The sequence below is a fragment of the Artemia franciscana genome, chromosome 2 (assembly GCF_032884065.1).
Source record: "Artemia franciscana chromosome 2, ASM3288406v1, whole genome shotgun sequence".
NCBI classification, from domain to species: Eukaryota; Metazoa; Arthropoda; class Branchiopoda; order Anostraca; family Artemiidae; genus Artemia; species Artemia franciscana.
Window position 1 is genome coordinate 22073839 of NC_088864.1, and position 20318 is coordinate 22094156.

At 34.0% G+C, this 20318-nt stretch overlaps 1 protein-coding gene and 1 long non-coding RNA gene across 2 annotated transcripts in view; both read right to left on the reverse strand.

Annotated features, from left to right (window-relative positions):
• LOC136038775 (fatty acid hydroxylase domain-containing protein 2-like) overlaps positions 1–5920 on the reverse strand; it is a 66138-nt gene extending 60218 nt beyond the window's left edge. The window contains exon 1 of the mRNA XM_065722150.1: positions 5766–5920. Within this exon, the coding sequence (XP_065578222.1) occupies positions 5766–5875 (110 nt within the window). The 5' untranslated portion in view covers positions 5876–5920. The remainder of the gene's footprint in view (positions 1–5765) is intronic.
• A 99-nt stretch (positions 5921–6019) lies between these two features.
• LOC136038782 (uncharacterized) lies at positions 6020–20318 on the reverse strand. Its single transcript, XR_010620301.1, has 2 exons — positions 20161–20318; positions 6020–8321 (listed from the first exon to the last, which is right to left on the reverse strand). It is a non-coding gene; the product is annotated as an uncharacterized LOC136038782 (long non-coding RNA).

Sequence of the window (20318 nt, forward strand, 5' to 3'; positions counted from 1 at the left end):
GTCAAAGTTTGTAAATTGCAGCCCCTTACATGGGGAATGTGGAGGAGTAAGTCGTCCCCAAAGACATAGTTCTTAGGTTTGTAGACTATGGTGAATAAAATGACTATCTCAAAATTTTGAGCTGGTTATTTTGCGGGAAAATGAGCGTGGGAGGGGGCCTAGGTGCCCTCCAATTTGTTTGACCACTTAAAAAGGGCACTAGAAATTCATTCAATTAGAATGAGCCCTCTCGCGACATTCTAGGACCACTTGGTCGATACGATCACCCCTGGGAAATAAAAACAACAAAAACACAAATAAACACGCATCCGTGATCTGTCTTCTGGCAAAAAATAAGATCCACATTTTTGTAGATAGGAGCTTGAAACTTCTACAATAGGGTTCTCTGATACACTGAATCTGACGGTGTGATTTTTGTTAAGATCCTATTACTTTTAGGGGGTGTTTCCCCCTATTTTCTAAAATGAGGCAAATTTTCACAGGCTCGTAACTTTTGATGGGTAAAACTAATCTTGATGGTAAGACAAATTTATATATTTGAAATCAGCATTAAAATTCGATTCTTTTGATGTAACTATTGGTATCAAAATTGAGACAAATCCAAAAAATCAAGTTCAGCCTCTGGAAATCAAAACGAATACATCAGCAGGTTCTATACGTCCAGACGAATTCATAAAAATCAAGACCAATCCTTTTTTTTCGAGTTTCGGCTACTATTGAGCCGGGTCGCTCCTTACTACAGTTTGTTACCACGAACTGTTTGATTAAACAGTTCGGTTGCCCCCTTGTCCATGCACCACTCTTTATGCTATAGTTCTTTAGAAATTAAGACAAAAGATCAAATTTTAGAGTAAAGAGCAAGGTATTGAGGAGGGGTCAGCCCCCCTCATAAACGGAACCATTTATGCTCGTTTTAAGTTATATTGCTACTCCTTACTTTCAGCTGAAAAATTTGATTTTTATTTAGTTCAAGAAAAAGTAATTGACTTGGAATTTTGAAAAAGTAGTAATAATTATGGGATTTCATTATCAAACAGTTCGTGGTAACGAACTGTAGTAAGGAGCGAACCGGCTCAATAGTAAACGAAACTCTAAAAAACGGAATTTTGACACTAAAAGATGCATCAAAAGAATCAGATTTTCATGCTGATTTTAAATATGTAAGTTTCATCAAATGTCGTGTTTTTCATCAAAAGTTACGAGCCTGTGAAAATTTGCCTTATTTTGGAAAATGGGGGAAAACACCCCCTAAAAGTGATAGAATCTTAATGAAAATCACAACATCGTATTCAGCGTATAAGAGAACCATGTTGCAAACTTTCAAGCTCCTATCTACAAAAAGGTGGAATTTCGTATTTTTTGCCAGAAGACAGATCACGGGTGCGTGTTAATTTGTTTTTTTTTTGTTTTTTTTTTTCCCAGGGGTCATCGTATCGACCAAGTGGTCCTAGAATTTTGCAAGAGGACTAATTCTAAAGGAAATGAAAATTTATATTGCCCTTTTTAAGTGACCGAAAAATTGGAGGGCACCTAGGCCCCCTCCCACGCTCATTTTTAACCAAAGTCAACGGATCATCATTTTGAGATAGCCATTTTGTTCAACATAGTCAAAAACCATAAGAACTATGTCTTTGGGGATGACTTACTCCCCCAAAGTCCCCGGGGGAGGGGCTGCAAGTTACAAACTTTGACCATTGTTTACATACAGTAATGGTTATTGGGAAGTGTACAGACGTTTTCAGGCTTTTTTTGGTTGGGAGGGGGGGTGAGAAGAGGGGGCTCTGTGGGAGGATTTTTCCATGGAGGAATATGTCATGGGGGAAGAGAAATTCAATGAAAAGGGTGCAGGATTTTCTAGCATTACTATAAAAAAAAACAATGAAAAAATAAACACGAAAAAGTTTTTTCGGTAAAATTTTAGTTAATTGACTTCTTGCTATCTCAGAAATGGTTTAGGTTAGAAAATTGAAACTTTCAGGGATGAGTCTACAGGCTAAAGTATGTTCCGGGAAGGTATTTTAAAGTACCCACCTCCATTCTTTCTCCCTCTAGAGGGCCCTGAAATTTGCCTACATGACAGGTCTATACGTATTGAAATTTTGACAAAACAACATTTTACCATAATTTTCAGTTACTAGTTGCTTTTTCTCAGCCTTTAGTTCTGAAGATGCTATTCCTGTCATTTGAGTAGAATTTTGAGCCATACCAATGTTTTTTTCAAGATTTAGGAAATGTATTTGCATATCTTTAAAACCATATTAAATAGAATTGAGCAAAGTTGAAGCTGAAAACTATTTTGTTGTCCTTCAATTAAGTAGAACATCTATATTGAAAGGTTTCACTTTTATAACACACATATTTTTAAAGGTCATAAAAGGTCAGAGCCCTCAAGAGGGAGAAAGAGTGGAGGTAGTTGCTTCAAAATACTTTCCTGGGACATACTTTAGTCTGTAGATTCATCCCTGAAAGTTTCATTTTCCTAACCTAAACCCTTTCCGAGATAGCAAGAAGTCAATTAACTAGAATTTTACCGTTTTTTCAATTGAAAGTAAGGAGTAGCATTAAAACTTAAAACGGAAAGATATTATTACGCATATGAGGGGCTCTTTTCCTCCTAAATACCTCGCTCCCTATGCTAAAGTATCTTTAGTAATTTCAACTATTTATTCTACGGCCTTTCTGATTCAGGGGTCATTGTTAAGGAAATGGGACAAAACTTGAGCTATAGTGTAAAGAGCGAGGTATTAACGAGGGGACAAACCCGTTCATATACATAATAAAAATATAAGGATATAGAAGTTTGTTACGTAATTTAATTCTTAAGTTACGTATATTTTTTACTAATAAAAACGTTCGTTAAAAATTAAAAGTTCTAGTTCCCTTTTTAAATAACCAAAAAAATTAAGGGCAACTAAACCTCCTTCCCCACCCCTTATTTCTCAAAATTGTCTGATCAAAACTAAGAGAAAGCCATTTAGCCAAAAAAAGAATTTATATGCAAATTTCATTTTAATAATTTATGTGCGGAGAGCCCAAATCAAACATGCATTAATTCAAAAACGTTCAGAAATTAAATAAAAAAAATAGTTTTTTTAACTGAAAGTAAGGAGCGACACTAAAACTTAAAACGAAACTCCGTGTATGAAAGGGGCTGCTCTCTTCTCAACGCCCTGCTCTTTACGCTAATTTTTTTTACTGTTTAATAAAGTAGAATAGTCAAAATATAGCTATGTAAAAAACTTAATCAGAAGCCTTGGACTTTACACGGGTCTGGATGCAATCCACGTTTGAATTTTAAAGAAGGTACTAGGTCTTCCAATTTTCAATCGGATAAGCACTTGAAAAAATTTCAGAATTGACTCTGAAAAAAAAAACAACACAAATGACACATTAAAAAATCATTGCTAAACGCTACATGCAACGCAAGTGCGCTGCTTCTCATAAAACTATTCGTTATTAATTTAATAAACTTTGTTTTCTTGTATAATCATCCGTAGGACCATTATACCGTTTTAACCGTAGTACGGTATTAACCGTAGTAGCGACATCTGGCCTAAGCTCTTACTGAGCACTAAGTACATCAAATCTGCTCTCATTGTTTTTGGTGTTTTGTTTTCTTTACTTGCCACTATTACTTCTTCTCGCAAACTTTTCAAAAAGTTCATCGTAACAAACTGTAAATAAAGAGTGACGAGGCTCAATAGTAACCGAAACTTTTAAAGATGGAATTTTTACACCAATAAATACATAAGAAATTTGCTTATTATGCTGATTCCAAAACGTATAAGATTCACAAAGTTGGTGTTACCCATCAAAGGGTACGACCCTGAGAAAATATACCTATATTTGGAAAAGTCGAAAAATATTAATGAAAATTACATGATCAGATTCAGCACCCAACTGTACATTAGAACCCTGCTCTAGAGGTTTCAAGCTCATATTTGCGAAAATGTGGAAATTTGTATTTTTGTTTGCCAGATGGTCCAATAAATAGTCCTAGAATATGAAGAGAGTCTCATTCGAAGAGAAATTAAAACTTCTAGTGGCCTTTTTTAGCGACCAAAAATTTTGGAGGGCAACTTGTCCCCCTCTCATTGCCTGAACTTGCCCAAAATCGTCAAATCAAAATTTGGAGATTGCCATTTATTCAAAATAGTTGGAAGATCTGATAATTATGCCTTTATATATGACCTCCCACAGCCCCTGAGACAGCCTTTTGTCAATATGTTATAAAATTTGCTCCCTGTTTACTTAGATTATTTGTTATTGGGAAGAAGACATACATTTTTTTAGTGGGGGAAGTGAATCTTCTGCTGGGGGATTTTTCACAAGGAGAATTTTCTATGAGGAAGGAGGATTCTACGGGTTGAGCTTTTCAGGAAAATTTATACATCGTTGGAATTTACATGAATTCCAATTTGATTTTTTTCTTACTTTCTCCTTGCTGACTCAGTTTTACATATGGAGATATTAAGGATGATTGCCCGAAGTAAATTTTCACTGGGAATGATTGTCTAGAGAATTTATCTGTGGGCCACACAGTTTTTAAGGATTCAGCCTTTTTCTTACGTGCTAGTAGGTTAGGTTTGGGGACGGTACCAAGCAAGGTGGATCCTAAAACTAAACTTTCAACCGGGGATTTCATGCTTGACTCTGAACAAGTCCTGTTGCGCAGTAAATACCTGCATCTCTTAGAAAATATTCCCAATTACGTAACAAGCAAAAGTAAACAAACCCTATTACGGAACAAGTACCTGTCGGAACGGTGGGATATGTGTGTCCTGGAATGTTGGGGTAAAGGGTGTCATGGAATATTGGGAATATTTACAAATGTAATTAACTGTAGCTGGTGCGCTATAATACTGGGTAGGACCCAGGTGCGCGTAATAACATCTTGAGAGGCTAATAGCTCCTTTTTTACGCCTCGTATGGATGTGCTTAAATAGACTGACCAATTACTATGGGGGATCGCCCGTGTCTTTGCTTTTCATTTTCATTTTTACTCGCTTTTAGATTCTCATTACTTCAGTCAACTTACCAATGGCCTTTGTTTTAGCTGCCCGTGTTGGTGTTATCGGAATTGATTGTCCAGGTTGTCGATTTTCACAGCTCATCACGTTTGATAGTTCGGTGTTGGTACCAAAGTTGTTTTCCAACTGTAAATTTTTGTTTTTTGGGTCTTCCAACAGACATTATAACATAAAAGTAACTGATGCGTTGGAAACTCAACAATCTTGTTTTTTTCTATGCATCATATCATATGAGAATATGCTTATATGATGTCATACGAAATGCTTATATGATATACTAACATAGCACATGCCGTCATTTTCAAAAACCAAAATTAAGGCTCTTAGCAAATTTTTTCATATTTCTGACCTGCTTAGATCGTTTTTCTTAAGTAAAGTTATTTTTAAGTAAAGGACAAAACTAAAACTTGAAACGAAATGGATTTATTTTGTGAGTCCTGCCTCTTCTTCAACCCTCCGCTCCTTACACTAATGTTTTCTATGTGTTCTAAATTTACTTTAGAATCCAATTCAATGTTTTGTGCTTGAATAGTCGCTCTTAAAGAATTGTGTCAAAAATCCGAATTTTAGCATAAAGACCGGTGAGAGTAAGGGTTGAGGAGGGCACAGAACCCCTCATTATTGAACAATTTCTGTTTACTTTAATTTTTATTGTTATCCTTTACTCTCAACTGGGAAAACCTGTTTTTTCTTGTTGTTAACTAAGATAAAAGAAAAATTCTATGAAATACTTACAACGAAGCCAAACTCCTTAGCAATACAAAGAAACACACAATTATTATGATTGGATTGATTATTAAGCGCAATAATTTCAGAAAAGATATCTTATTTTCTTTTGTATCCATCACTATCCAACTATAACAACTATTTCTTAGATAAACTTTTCCCAGTATTTTTTAAAACATTTTAAATCGAGAGCAAATAAGATTCTGTGCCAAAAATGCGATTGGTAAACAAAGGAGCTCACAAAAACAAAAACAAAACAAAAATTATACAAGTAAAACATTTAATGATATAAAATTGTACATCCGATGTTTACAAAATGGTTTAAAAGCATTAAAAAGACACTAGTTCAGAGAAGGCCAGAGTTGCCTATTTTAAATTAACAGGGAAATGAATACTTATTATTCAAATAATCGACAATCACCTAAGTTCATGGCAGTATTTAAGCAAATTGATAATGTTTTTGCACCAAAAGGCCAAAAATTAATTCAAATAATTTAATCCTATTACTTACCAAACTGAACTGGTAATACTTAAAAAGATGCTTCTACGGGATATAATTCTGATTTTAACTTATTTTCGTAACATTAGGATTTACATATATCTGTTTTCAGGCAGAGAGTAGGGGATGGAGACCTTCAGGCCTTTTCCCAATAAAGTCGTCACTGTTTTTTGATTTCCAAACCCCTATGTTTTGCCAGTTGTCCAAACTCACCCCTCCGGCAGCCCTTTAACCCAAAATGGTCTCAATATTTTTATAAAATCGACACATTTCTTTGCCTAAAATTGAGCTTTGTCTGAACTCCCCCTCCCCCATGAAAAATGCCTGCGTTAGTGCCTGGTTGTTTGCTAAATTATTCCTCGTTCCCATTTGCATGGAAATGGATTATCTATGCCTGGCTAGACGTTTACAGTGTGCCTTATCGTAATTTTTCCTTCCGTAAATCTACTTCTGAAGTTGCAATTTAACTTCATGGCAATCACCAGTAATTACCAACGAATTTTTATTTGTGCTAGGTATTTCATATCATCTTGTCTCACCAATATGCCAAAAGAGTATTGATGTATGAAAAAGGGTGTTTGGCCTTCTGGTCGAATTAGTAAATAAAATATTTTGCAATTTTTATTAAACAGGTGAATTGATGTAAAAACCGTGTGGCACTGCAGTGGATAAACCACCTGCGAAATTTCAGGTAACCCCGGTTTAGTCCTACCTCCTGGAGAGGGGACGATTCTCAGGGTAAATATAGTCAAGAAACTCAGTTTTGTGCTACTGCGCTGTCTTCAGATGACTTTGTGCTCTTATGACTTTTTTTTATCATTATATTTGATAAATGAATTCAGAGTGTGTTCCAGAACTTTTTTTTAATCTTAAGACTAATAGCCTTAGCATTAACCTTAGCCTTATTACCTTAGCAGATAATACCGAATTAGGCCCTGTTCTCAGGCCCTAATACCCAAATTAGGTCCACAAAATGATCAAAGTGCATGCAATGGAGCAAGTCGGTCTGCACTTCCAGCACTACATACTGCTTATGATTTTCTGTTATCTTGGAAGGGAAACAATGGCAGATAATTCGTTATCCATAAGAAACAAACGCACGATTAAAATTAAAGACGGCAAAACTAGAATGACCCACTTCGAATCCTTTTTTGGCTAGTGTGGAACTGGGGTTTGGATTAAGAGATGTAAAAGTTTACAAAATCCACTAAATTCCTGGTTGGACCACAAGTCAAGCAGAACTAGTGGATGATCAGAACATGGATTTTAATTCACGCATATTTTGTAACTCATACAATTAAGTCCCTTAGGGTCAACTGTTTTTGATTTTAGTATAATTTTTGTTATACGTATTAAAGGAGACTGAATCTTGGAATACGAACAGATTCACAGAGGCACGCGCGCATGTGATAATTACATTTTTCAGGGGAAACGGTACAGATTTGACAAAATAGCAAAAGACAGGACACTTTTTTGCTTATCTCAAATAAACACTGAAGAATCGTTACAGTTTGGGGGGGTTGGGGCAGGAGTACATCTCCTTGGATATGACTACTCTGATCTTACATCAAAGAGGTAAAAAATATATAGGATCTTTTAAGTATGGCTTGGACATGCAACATATTTTTTCGCATAACTCTTTCTAGTCACGTGCCAATCCAATAAGTCTTCTTGTAACATATTTTAAAAAAGAAACTCTTTCGTAATTGTAAAGTTTTCACACTTTTTTTGTCCAATCACGTTTACACATTTTTGTACTAAATAGTGCACGTCATTAAGGTCCTTAGAAGTTCATGAAAGATTGTGGAGTATATGCTGAGGCACAAATTTTCATCCCAATCATGAACCCAAATTGAAAAAATTTCTAACTTCCATTTCAGTCGGATCCAGTCCAAAACAGCCTCATATGAGGCAAATATTATATTAGTGGTTAGTTTGCTGGTATTTCCTTTGTAAATAAGTCTGACAACTTGAATCGGCGTGCATATTCTGGCGACTTGCGAAACTTTGTGTCTGTCCCGTGTATGTAGTCTAATATTCCAATAAGACCATAGCACTGCGTGAACCTGAAATGGGGGATTTTAAAATTATATAAAAATATGGGGATATCTGAAAGAATATTTTTACTTAGCTTGATTTATGTTTTGTCAATATATTGGATGCTACACTCAATGAAAAAAAAATCAGCAGAAACGCCTTTTAAACGCTTTTTATGTAACTTGGTCTGTTTAGAGGCCAATATAACAAATCTTAAGAAAATAAAAGGAACACTCCAAAAAAAATTTTTTGAGAGAAAATCATGCTACTGATTAATCGTTTACAGGTATGCTTTCAATATATTCAAGTAATGCTTTTGCTATTTGATGTTGAATGAAGCGGTAGGTGTTGTTTTGGAATGCAATTTAATGTGCAAGATTTGTCTGTGCAAACTATGCATCGTAATTTGCAAAATATCGTCCAGACTAAAAAGTCGAATAAGACTTCAGCCTAACACAAAAACTGTAAATTCTAAACCATGATAAAAGAAAGAATGGGATAGTCGAGATACATTTTCTTAGACATTCAAATATGATTTTCTACAGTCCAATCCAACCCAACTTTGAGTTTTGATTTTTTTAAATTCCATTCCACCTGGTAGCTAGAAAAACAAAATAACTAGTACCTTTTAGTTCACTTGGAGACAAAAGTATTTTTGATATTTGTTCATTTATTAGTAGTGTTGCTCTATAAGAAAAAAAAAATCAAAAGAAAATTATTTTCTGAACACAATCCTTTGATTGAAGAATATACCATAGGAATTTAGAATTTACTGTTTCAAATCAATTATAAAATTTGTAGGTTTACAGACCATTTTAAACCACATTTGGCTGGCCACCAGAATTAACTTCAAGGCAAGGGCATCTGAATGCACTGGAAGCCGCTCATAGTCCATGATAGTAGTATGGCCAAGATAGGTCCAGCAGTGGGACACATGAGGCACTAAAGCCTACCTATAATCGGGTCATTTACCTACTTAGATGACCATACTACAATAGAGATACATCATTATCGTAATTGAGCCGCCATCTTATTTTAAAATACCTGTCTGAACATGATTAACAAAAGAAAGTAGCCGCTTCATTTGATTTTAAATCGGACTAAAATAATTTATGATATAGCATTGAACTTTACATAACAGCATTTATAACATAGGCATAGTGTAACTGCTTGTACCTTATTTTCATAGGAACGAGTGCTTATATGAACACTTCTTCATAGTGAACTTATGGTCATCCATGCCCCACCTCCAAGGGCTCCAATGAACCCCCCACTACTTTTTGACCCACCTAACCTCCATGTTTGACCCCTCTCCCCCACAAAAGAACTTGGACTTGAACTTTTTTGTGAATTTAAAATTGCTCGGACCCAATTTTTTTATTTCAGAATGTGGAGACTCAGAATTTTTGGGACTCAGGGCCTGGTAGCGGGTGATTGCAAAAATATATGTATATATTTTAACAAGGGAGATAGGGGGATGAAAGGAGAAGTAGAAAGTATGAGTTAGGGGATATGGCGGTGTGTAAGTGAGGGCTACGTATATCTTTTTTTTATCTTCGTTGCTTATCAATCTGTTTTCGTTGTTAGTAGCTGATAAGAAATTTTAGCTGTCAGACTTTTGAACACTTTGATTAAGCCGATTCTATCATTTCCCCCTCCCATCAATTTGGAGTAAACCCTCTTTATGCGCTTGACTAGATTTAGGCCCAATGGGATTTTTTAAGATTTCCTAGAAAGTTCATGGGTAGAGTTTTATTTTTCTTAATGACATTGTAATACAACGACAAAGAACGACTATTGAATGCATCGTTGTTTACGATGAAAGGTGAAACCAAGACCAGAATATTTTTGAGTTTTTTTTTCACAAGAAAGAGTTTATTTATCTTAATTATATGCTAATGTAATGGGAAGGAATGGGTAGGGAATGCCTCTCTGTTTATGCTAAGAGGTGAATCAGAGATCAGAGGATTTTTTATATTTTTCATCGGCTAGAGTTTTATTTTTCCTAATGACATTCTAATGCAATGGGAAAGAGCGAATATTTAATACATCATTGCTTATGCTAAGAGGTAAAACCAAGACCAGAGGAATTTTGAGATTTTTCATTGGCCAGAGTTGTATTTTTCTTAATGACAATCTAATACCATGGAAAAGAACGACAATTAAATACTTCACTGATTCGTTTTCGATTTTTAGCAATTTTGTTGGCAATATAGATTGAACATGAATATTTAAGTGGGACAATGCGTGCGTCAACCAAATTTAAACGTTATGGCATTTTCCTAAAATTCATTTTGACTCCATTTTTCGATTTTTATCAATTTGGTGTGCAAAACAGATTGAACTTGAATATTCAAGTCTATTTTTGGAAAATGTTTCAGAAATCTGAAAGTAAGCAAATTCAGTCCTAATGTTTTCAGGCTTAGGGTTTATTAGATCGTAAGTTGAAAATAAAGGAAGTCCTGGAAAATATCTTTTTAGTAGGTTTTCCTCTGGTTTTATATAGCAGGACTTCCTCAGAGTGCAAAAAAAAAAAATTGCCCCTACCCACTTCCCCCGCTAAACTTACGAGAATCCAAGATATCTACGATATCTTCACTAAATTCTATAAATTTTGTGTCTTTGAAACGCTTCAGAAATCTGAAATTAATAAATTCATTCCCTCTGCTTTTGGTCCTAGGCTATAGTAGATCCTGAATTTAAAACAAATCCAATCTTTGAAAACACCTTTTATGAAGTTTTTCTTCAGATTTGATAAAACGATATTTCCACAGAGTGCTAAAAGAAATAAAGTATTGAGAATTCCCACTACCCCCCCCCCCCCCCAAAAAAAAAAATACAAAAGACATAAATGGCATCAAAATGAACTTTGGAAAAGGATATAAAGCTGAAATTCTCACTTAAATATTCAAAATCAATCTGTATTGCACACAAAATAGCTTAAAATTGAAAATAGATCAGTGAAATATTCAATTGACCTTCTTTCTCATGGTATTAGAAGTAGATTAAGAAAAATAAATTCTGGCCTATTTAAATCTCAAAAAACCACTGACTAAATTCTCACATGAATATTCAAAATCAATCTGTATTGCACACAAAATAGCTTAAAATTGAAAATAGATCAGTGAAATATTCAATTGACCTTCTTTCTCATGGTATTAGAAGTAGATTAAGAAAAATAAATTCTGGCCTATTTAAATCTCAAAAAACCACTGACACCTTCACCCTTAGCGCAAACATCTCTGAAATCCTTCACGTTTTAGCGTAAACAACGACAAATTGATTAGTCGTTGTTTCGCATTGCATTAGATTGTCATTAAGAAAAATAAACTCCGGCCTATCAAAAATTTTAAAAATCCTCTTGTCCTGGTTTTACATCTTAAAGTATTAAATATGAAAAAAACAAGTTTTTTCAACTGAAAGTAAGGAGCGACATTAAAACTTAAAACGAACAGAAATTACTTCGTATATGAAAGGGGCTGCTTCCTCATCAACGCTCCGCTCTTTACGCTAAAGTTTGACTCTTTCTCTCAACTCTTCTTTTTAAAATAGTAAAAGACTTTAGCGTAAAGAGCGGGTCATTGATGAGGAAGTAGCCCCTTTCATATACGAAGTAATTTCTGTTCGTTTTAAGTTTCAATGTCGCACCTTACTTTCAGTTGGAAAAACTTGTTTTTTTATTTAATTTCTGAACGTTTTTGAATCAACGCATGTTTTGATTTTGGCTTTCCGCAGAGGAATAATTAAAACGAAATTTGCATTTTGTTTTTTTGGCTAAATGGCTTTCTCATAATTTTGATCGAATGATTTTGAGAAAAAAAGAGAGGGGAAGGAAGCCTAGTTGCCCTCCAATTTTTTGGTTTATTAAAAAGGCAACTAGAACTTTGAATTTTTTACGAATCTTTTTATTAGTAAAAATATACGTAACTTATAAATTAGCTTACGTAAAGAATTTTTTATTCTCATGTTTTTATTACACATATGAGAGGGTTCGCCCCCTCGTCAGTACCTCTCTCTTCACACTAAATCTTAAATTTTGTCCCAATTCATTAAAAATGACCCTTGAATCACAAAAGCCGTAGAATAAATAGTTGACATTACTAAAAATACTTTAGCGTAAAGAGCGAGGTATTAGCAGGAGGTGAGCCCCTCATATGGGTAATAATTTCTGTTCGTTTTAAGTTTTAATGCTGCTCCTTACTTCCAGCTGAAAAAAACTTTTTCATATTTATTTTTTCATTGTTTTTTTTTTAAATAATGCTAGTAAATCCTGCGCTCCCTTCATGGAAATTTTCTTCCTCCATGACAAATTCCTTGATGGAAAGTTCTCCTAGTATATCCCCCTCTTCTCAACCCCTCCCCCAACCAAAAAATCCTCCTGAAAACGCCTGTATACTTCCCAATAACCATTACTATATGTAAGCACTGGTCAAAGTTTGTAACTTGTAGCCCCTCCCACGGGAACTGTGGAGGAGTAAGTCGTCTCCAAAGACATAGTTATAAGTTTTTTCGACTACTTTGAATAAAATGGCTATCTCAGAATTTTGATCAGTTGACTTTGGGAGAATAATTAGCGTGGGAGGGGGCCTAGATGCCGTCCAATTTTTTCGGTAACTTAAAAAGGGCACTAGAACTTTTCATTTCCGTTAGAATGAGCTCTCTCGCAACATTCTAGGACAACTGGGTCGATACGATCACCCCTGGAAAAAAAAAAAAAACAAACAAATAAACACGCATCCGTGATCTGCCTTCTGGCAAAAAATACAAAATTCCACATTTTTGTAGATAAGAGCTTGAAACTTCTACAGTAGGGTTTTCTGATACGCTGAATCTGATGGTGTAATTTTCGTTAATATTCTATGACTTTTAGGGGCTGTTTCCCCCTATTTTCTAAAATAACACAAATTTTCTCCGGCTCTTAACTTTTGATTCATAAGACTAAACTTGATGAAACTTATATATTTAAAATCAGCATTAAAATGCGATTCTTTTGATGTAGCTATCGGTATCAAAATTTCATTTTTTAGAGTTTTGGTTTCTATTGAGCCGGGTCGCTCCTTACTATAGTTCGTTACCACGGACTGTTTGAACAGAGAATATTATGATGCAAGCGACTACACTATGCCAATGTTATAGAGGCTGTCATGTGAAGTTCAATACTATATCATAAATTCTATTAGTGCAATTCGAAATGAAATGAAGTGGTTCACTTTCTTTTGTTAATCAAGTTCAGACAGGTATTTGAAAATAAGATACCGGCTGGATTACGCCAAAGATGTGCCCCTATCGTAGTATAGTCACCTAAATAGGTCGATGAAACGAATATAGTCAAGCTTTAGTGCCTCAGTGGTCTTACCGCTGTACCCATCTTTACCATAATACTCATGGCTGCTTTTAATTTTTAAAAGGCTAATTTTCGAAATACAGAGCAGAGTCCACAAATATCTGAAAAATTATTTCAGATAAACTGGCTTTTAATATTTCCCTCAATAGGTAAAATTCTGAAAAAATTCCATTTATACTAAACCCAAACAAAATTCATAAAAAACAGAATTAGGAGCAAAGAAAGCTTAATTCACCTACATAAAATAAAAGACAAATTTATAAGGCTTCTAAAAATCTTTTACCGGTTATGAAATAATAAATTTAAATATATGGTTTTAATTCTCTGCAAGCTCCAGCAAGCTTAGTTTTCAGTAAACTGCTAGCTTTCCAGAATTCGACAATTAAGGGGCATTATGTCGAGCCAGCTTATAAAGTAGTTTTCTAACATGCGCTGTATTAACTACAAAAAAACTATTTTTTGTTTGTTTTTGTTTTCAACTTCGTTCTTAACTTTCATCAGAAAACTTTTTTAAGTAATTTTTGTTCGCTTTTATGCTTTTAAAATATTCACAATAAAACCTATAGAAAGATCATTGTCCATATTAGGCAAAGAAACTACTGAAGTCAATATGAGTTTTTGTTAAGAAAAAAAAGGCCATTAAATATAATTTTTACTTCGTATCTTCTTAAACTTTACCTTAAAAAAAAAAATGCAATTTAGTCACATAAATAGTGCAAATGGTAAACTATCCTTGGCATCTTCGAGGAGTTTAGTAAAGCAACTAATTATCTATGAAAAATTGTCTTATTTATTATTCTTATTATTATGTCTTATTATGATGTCTTATTATTATTATTATTATTATTATTATTATTATTATTATTATTATTTATTATTATATAAATTATTATATAATTTATATATAAATTATTATTATATATCAATATTATATAATATCATGAAAAGAGAAATCCCCAATGCAACAGCACAAACACACAAAAAAAAGAAAAAAAAAAAAAAAAAAAGAAAGAGAGAGAAGCAGAAAAGGAAGACTGTTTTCCTACATTAGTAATTAATATAGACCAGCACTTGAATGAGGCCTTAACCCTACTCATCCATACAATCACATAGGTCAAACAGCATAGCCATACACAATCAACCATAAAGAATAATCCATGGACAGGCAGTTATGTCGTCAATAAGTATAATTCGTCATTTACCAAACAATATAAAAAATAATAAAGACAAATAATTCAGAGGCAACAACCCAACACAAGGGCTCATCAGGAGAATACACTGGCCGATATAGGGTTTCGCTACTTTAAATTCTCTACCCAGCCAAGTGTTGTGGCTACCACAGAATATCCATGGCATCCCCGTGTCAGGTATTACCCCCAAAATACATGCCTATGAAAGAAAAAAAAAACAGCAAATGTAAAACAACCAAGTAACACCAAAACAAGCTTATCCTGTTAATATATCTCTCTTTTTAGCAACAATAGGTAAACTAAATATAATAAATTTTACCAAATCACAAATATTAACACATTGCAAAAACCTGAATGAACTATATAACTAATATATATATATATATATATATATATATATATATATATATATATATATATATATATATATACATATATATATATATATATATATATATATATATATATATATATATATATAATATTATATATATAATATATATATATAATAAATATAAATATTATAGATATGTAAATATTATTTATATTATATATAAATATTATATATTAATTATTATTATTATTATTATTATTATTATTGTGTCTTATTATGAAATTATTTATACAGATTCTAACAATCTGAAGCACATTAAAAGAATTGCAGATGGGTAGTTAATATAATTTATGGGAGCTTATTATATTGTTTTGCAATTTTTCTGTTATAATGCTTTTAAGAGTTTTTAACTTCTCATACGAAAGAATGCTCTCCTTATTTTTGCTTCTCGGACTTCAAAATTTTAGAGGAAATAGTTATTAGAAACGAAAATTACACCATTGGAATCACCATGGTTGAAAACCTCATACAAGTAGTACATTAACACTCTCCTACCTTTAACAACAAGAAAGATCACTTTTTGCATGAAAAGCACTAAAATGCATCCTTGGTTTCATTAAAAAAAAAAAAATTTCGCCACTAGTGGGGCGCTAAAAAGTAAATATTCATTTCGTAGAAAAACTGTATAAAGGAGAATTCGAGCCTAAGTATCAAACAGTTCGTGGTTACGAACTGTAGTAAGGAGCGATTCGGCTCAATAGTAAACGAATGTTTAAAAAATGGAATTTTGATACTAATAGATACATCAAAAGAATCGATTTTTTACACTGATTTAAAATATGTAAGTTTCACCAAATTTAGTCTTACTTATCAAAAGTTACGAGCCTGAGAATATTTCGCTTATTTTCGAAAATATGGAGAAACACCCCATAAAAGTGATAGAATCTTAACAAAAATCACACCATCACATTCAGCGTATCAGAGAACCCTATTTAGAATTTCCAAGCTCCTATCTACAAAAATGTGGTATTTCGTAATTTTTGCCAGAAGACCGATCACGGGTGCGTGTTTATTTATTTTTTTATTTTCCCCGGGGGTGATCGTATTGACTCAGTGGTTCTAGAATGTTGCGGGAGGCCTCATTCCACCGGAAAGTAACATCTCTAGTGTCCTTTTTAAGTGACCAAAAATATTGGAGGTCACCTAGACCCCCTCCCACGCTCATTTCTTCCCAAAGTCAACTGGCAAAAATTCTGAGATAGTCATTTTGTTCAGCATAGTCGAAAACACAATAACTATGTCTTTGGGGACACCTTACTCCCTCATAGTCCCCGGGGGAGGGGCTACAAGTTACAAACTTTGACCAGTGTTTACATATAGTAATGGTTATTGGGAAGTGCATAGATGTTTTCAGTGGAATTTTTTCTTGGATAGGGAGGGGGTTGAGGGGAGGGAGTTACATGGGAGGACCTTTCCACGGAGGAATGTTTCATGAGAGGAGAGAATTTCCATGAAGGGGGCAGGATTTTCTAATATTATTTAAAACAAAAAACAATGGAAAGATAAATATGAACAAGCTTTTTCAACTGAAAGTAAGGAACAGCATTAAAACAAAACGAACGGACATTAATACGCATATGAGGGGCTCATCTCCTCCTAAATACCTGCTCTTTACGCCAAAATATTTTTAGTAATTTAAACTATTTCTTCTACAGCCTTTGTGATTCACGGGTCATTCTTAAAGAAATGGGACAAAATTTAAGCTTTAGTATAAAAAGCAAGGTATTAAAGAGGGGGCAAACCCCCTCGTATGCGTAATAAAAATATACGAATATGGAAGTTCGTTACGATAGTTAATTCGGAAGTAACACATATTTTTTATTAGTAAAAACGTTCGTAAGAAATTAAAAGTTCTAGTTGCCTTTTTAAGTAGCCAAAAGACGGGAGGGCAACTAAGCCTCCTCCCCCACTCCTTTTTTCTCAAAATCGTCCGATCAAAACTAAGAAAAAGCCATTTAAAAACAAAAAAAACCTGCAAATTTCGTTCTAAGTATTCATGTGCGGAGAGCCAGAATCATAACATGCATTAATTCAAAAACGTTCAGAAATTATATAAAAAAAAAAGTTTTTTTCAACTGAAAGTAAGGATCGACATTAAAACTTAAAACAAACAGAAATTACTCCGTATATGAAAGAGGCTGTTCCCTCCCCAACGCCCCGCTCTTTTCGCTAAAGTTTTTCACTGTTTTAAAAAGTAGATTTGAGAGAAAGAGTCGAACCTTAGCGCAAAGAGCGGGGCATTGAGGTGGCAACAGCCCCTTTCATATACGGAGTAGTTTCTGTTCGTTTTAAGTTTTAATGTCCCTCCTTACTTCCACTTAAAAAAACTTGTTTTTTTTTTATTTAATGTAGCCACAACATGAAATTCCAGCCACTAGACCATCCCATTCTACTTAGTAGTTTTTATTCTAACCTCCTTTGTGCTCCGAATCATCCGTCTATTCCGTGTTAGAAACTTATGACAACAAAATGGACCTCTAAATCTATCGCAACTTGATATGCTCTTTTCAAATATAAATCTACAAGAAGCGAGTAGATATGCTCAAAAGCTTTGAATCGTAACCTGTCCAATGGTGTGCTTTTCATTTCTACCTAACGTCATTTTAGAGGGGTTTCAAGAAGTTTTTGATATAAATTTGTTTTCGCAATGGCGCTTTACTAATGATTAATCAAAATAACAGTCAATTTTCGTGAACAACTACGAATGGTAATTTTTTCTTATCTTTTTGTGTGCTCTATTTTGAACTTACGGTTGCTTTTGGCCGAGATTCGCTCTTTACCACCTATCAGTACAACCATGATCTTTGATGCCCCTGGCGTCAAATAAAATATGGTTCCATAGTATTTTATGATTAAACGAAAATGAACAAGTTTTTCAACCGGAATTAAAAAGCAACATTAGAACTCAAGACGAACAGAAATCATCCCGTATATGAAAAGGGCTGCCCCTTCCTTAGTTCCCGGTCGTTGCACTAAAGTTCTTTAGTGACCAACCATGTCTTTCAGGAGTCATTCTTATAGGATTAACCAAAAATGTTGAACTTAATCGTAAAGATCGAGGGTTGAGAAAGGGGTAGCCCCCTTCGTACCCAGGATAATTTCTGTTTTTTGAAGTTTTAAGGTTGCTCCTTACTTTCAGTTGAAAAAAACTCGATTATTTTATTTAATTTTTATTCGTTTTTCAAATCATGCCAGCAAAACCATCTCCTTTCTCTGTGCAAAATTTTCATTGAAAAATTTCTCTCCCACGGAAAATTCCCCCGTAGGATTACCCCTATGTAAATTTTTCCCCCTGGTAAATTCTCATTACCTTCGGTTGAAACTTTCAACTTTTTTTTAAATTTTGTTCGTTATTAAAATCATGCTGGGAATTCTACCCCACCCCTTTCGTGAAAAATCTTCCTAAGAATCCTCCTTTCACCCCATCAGAAGCTCTCCCTCGAAAAACGTCCGTATATTTCGAATAATAAAAACTATATGTAAACAATGGGCAAATATCATAACTTACAATCTTTTCTCCCCCCGCCCATGAAAAACTTTCCTGGAAAATTCCGCCCGGAAACTTTCTTTCCTCCTCAGAGAAAATTTGGATTCGAAGTTGTTTTTCTAGAATTTCAATTACTTTTATGCCGAGCCACTTCTTATTTAAAGTTTGTTACCACGAATTGTTTAGTAAAATAAAATAGCCACATCCTGCTTTAATTGATTATTAATTTCTTCTGGAAGATGGGATTTTTTAATGACGAAAGTATCTATTTTCATTTCGTATTTACAACCAGTCTTTATGAATTAGTGGATTTGATTTATTTATTTGTATTCAGATGTTGAACAGTTTTGGTTTTATAACTTTTACGTGTTTTTTGCGATTTAACCATTCAAAGGTCAGTTTGGTCAGGTCCTACTAATAAGCGGTGGAGTAGATTGTAAGAAAAAATTGATTTATTAGAGGTTTATGTTTTCCTGTACCAACCACTTGTTACAAAAAAGTTTAAGAATTATCATTGTTTATTTTTGTGCTTGAACGTTCAAATATGGAGAACATTCAAGTAAATCCAATTATGAACGTAGTCAAATCTGATTCTAAAAAAATTGCTTTCTTAAACATTATCAAATATTAAAAGTGTTTTCATTTTATTGAAAAATTGAGAAAGGGGTGTTTTTAAATAAAAACACCCATTTAGCAAAGACAAAAAAAACTTAGAAAGAGGGGGGCAGGGGGTAAAAATATCTTAGGGGGTAAAGTAACCCCGCCCTTTCTTTCATTCGACATGCCTAATTGCTCAAAAGCGCAATGTAGGGATAAAAGGATTTTGTTCTTCTTTACGCAACTGTTTGGTTATGACTATTGTCCAAGGTCTAATCTACTCATGGGGGTAAGCTTTTTGGTTGATATTGAGAAGTATAAATTAATGTTCAAGCACATTTGCCCGAAAGACTATTGGGTCCAAACCATAAGCCAATGGTTGAAGGAGGGGCCTAAGGGCGATTATAATCACGTTATCGTAAAAAAAAAAATCCGATTTGTAAGGATGGCATACGCCTTTTTATAGAAAATATCGAATAGAAAATAGCTTACCCACTTTTCATAGAAAATATTTATAAAAAAAAATATCGATTTGTAAGGATGGCAAACGCCTTTTTATAGATCTGTAATGTTTCTTATAGGTTAAAGTGAATATGTGGGCATTATTTCTGCTGGGTTATCATTCCATGCGTGAGCAAGTGCATATTTTTGGAGAAAATATGAGTAAAGAAAATTTCTCAATACTTCTTACTCATTGAAATTTCCAACATTATTGTGTTTTCTAACAGTAGAGGCGACTTTTGCCGCAAACTAAAGTATTTGAAAAGTTGTATGACGAATCACTCTTTAAATCGCTTTTGTGAACAAAAAGCCTAAGTTTCGCAATAAACACTCGTAAATCAATGTGGATTCTTACTTCATGTGGTGGTAGTCATGCGCCTCCGATGTCGAAATAAACGGTAAGTGGAAACCACAATGGTCGTTGACCGTGTGAATCGTAAGCGTTGCGAGCCAAACCCATATCGTGGCTGCTTGGGGGTAGACAATCACAATGCCAATCACAGGAGGTAGTAG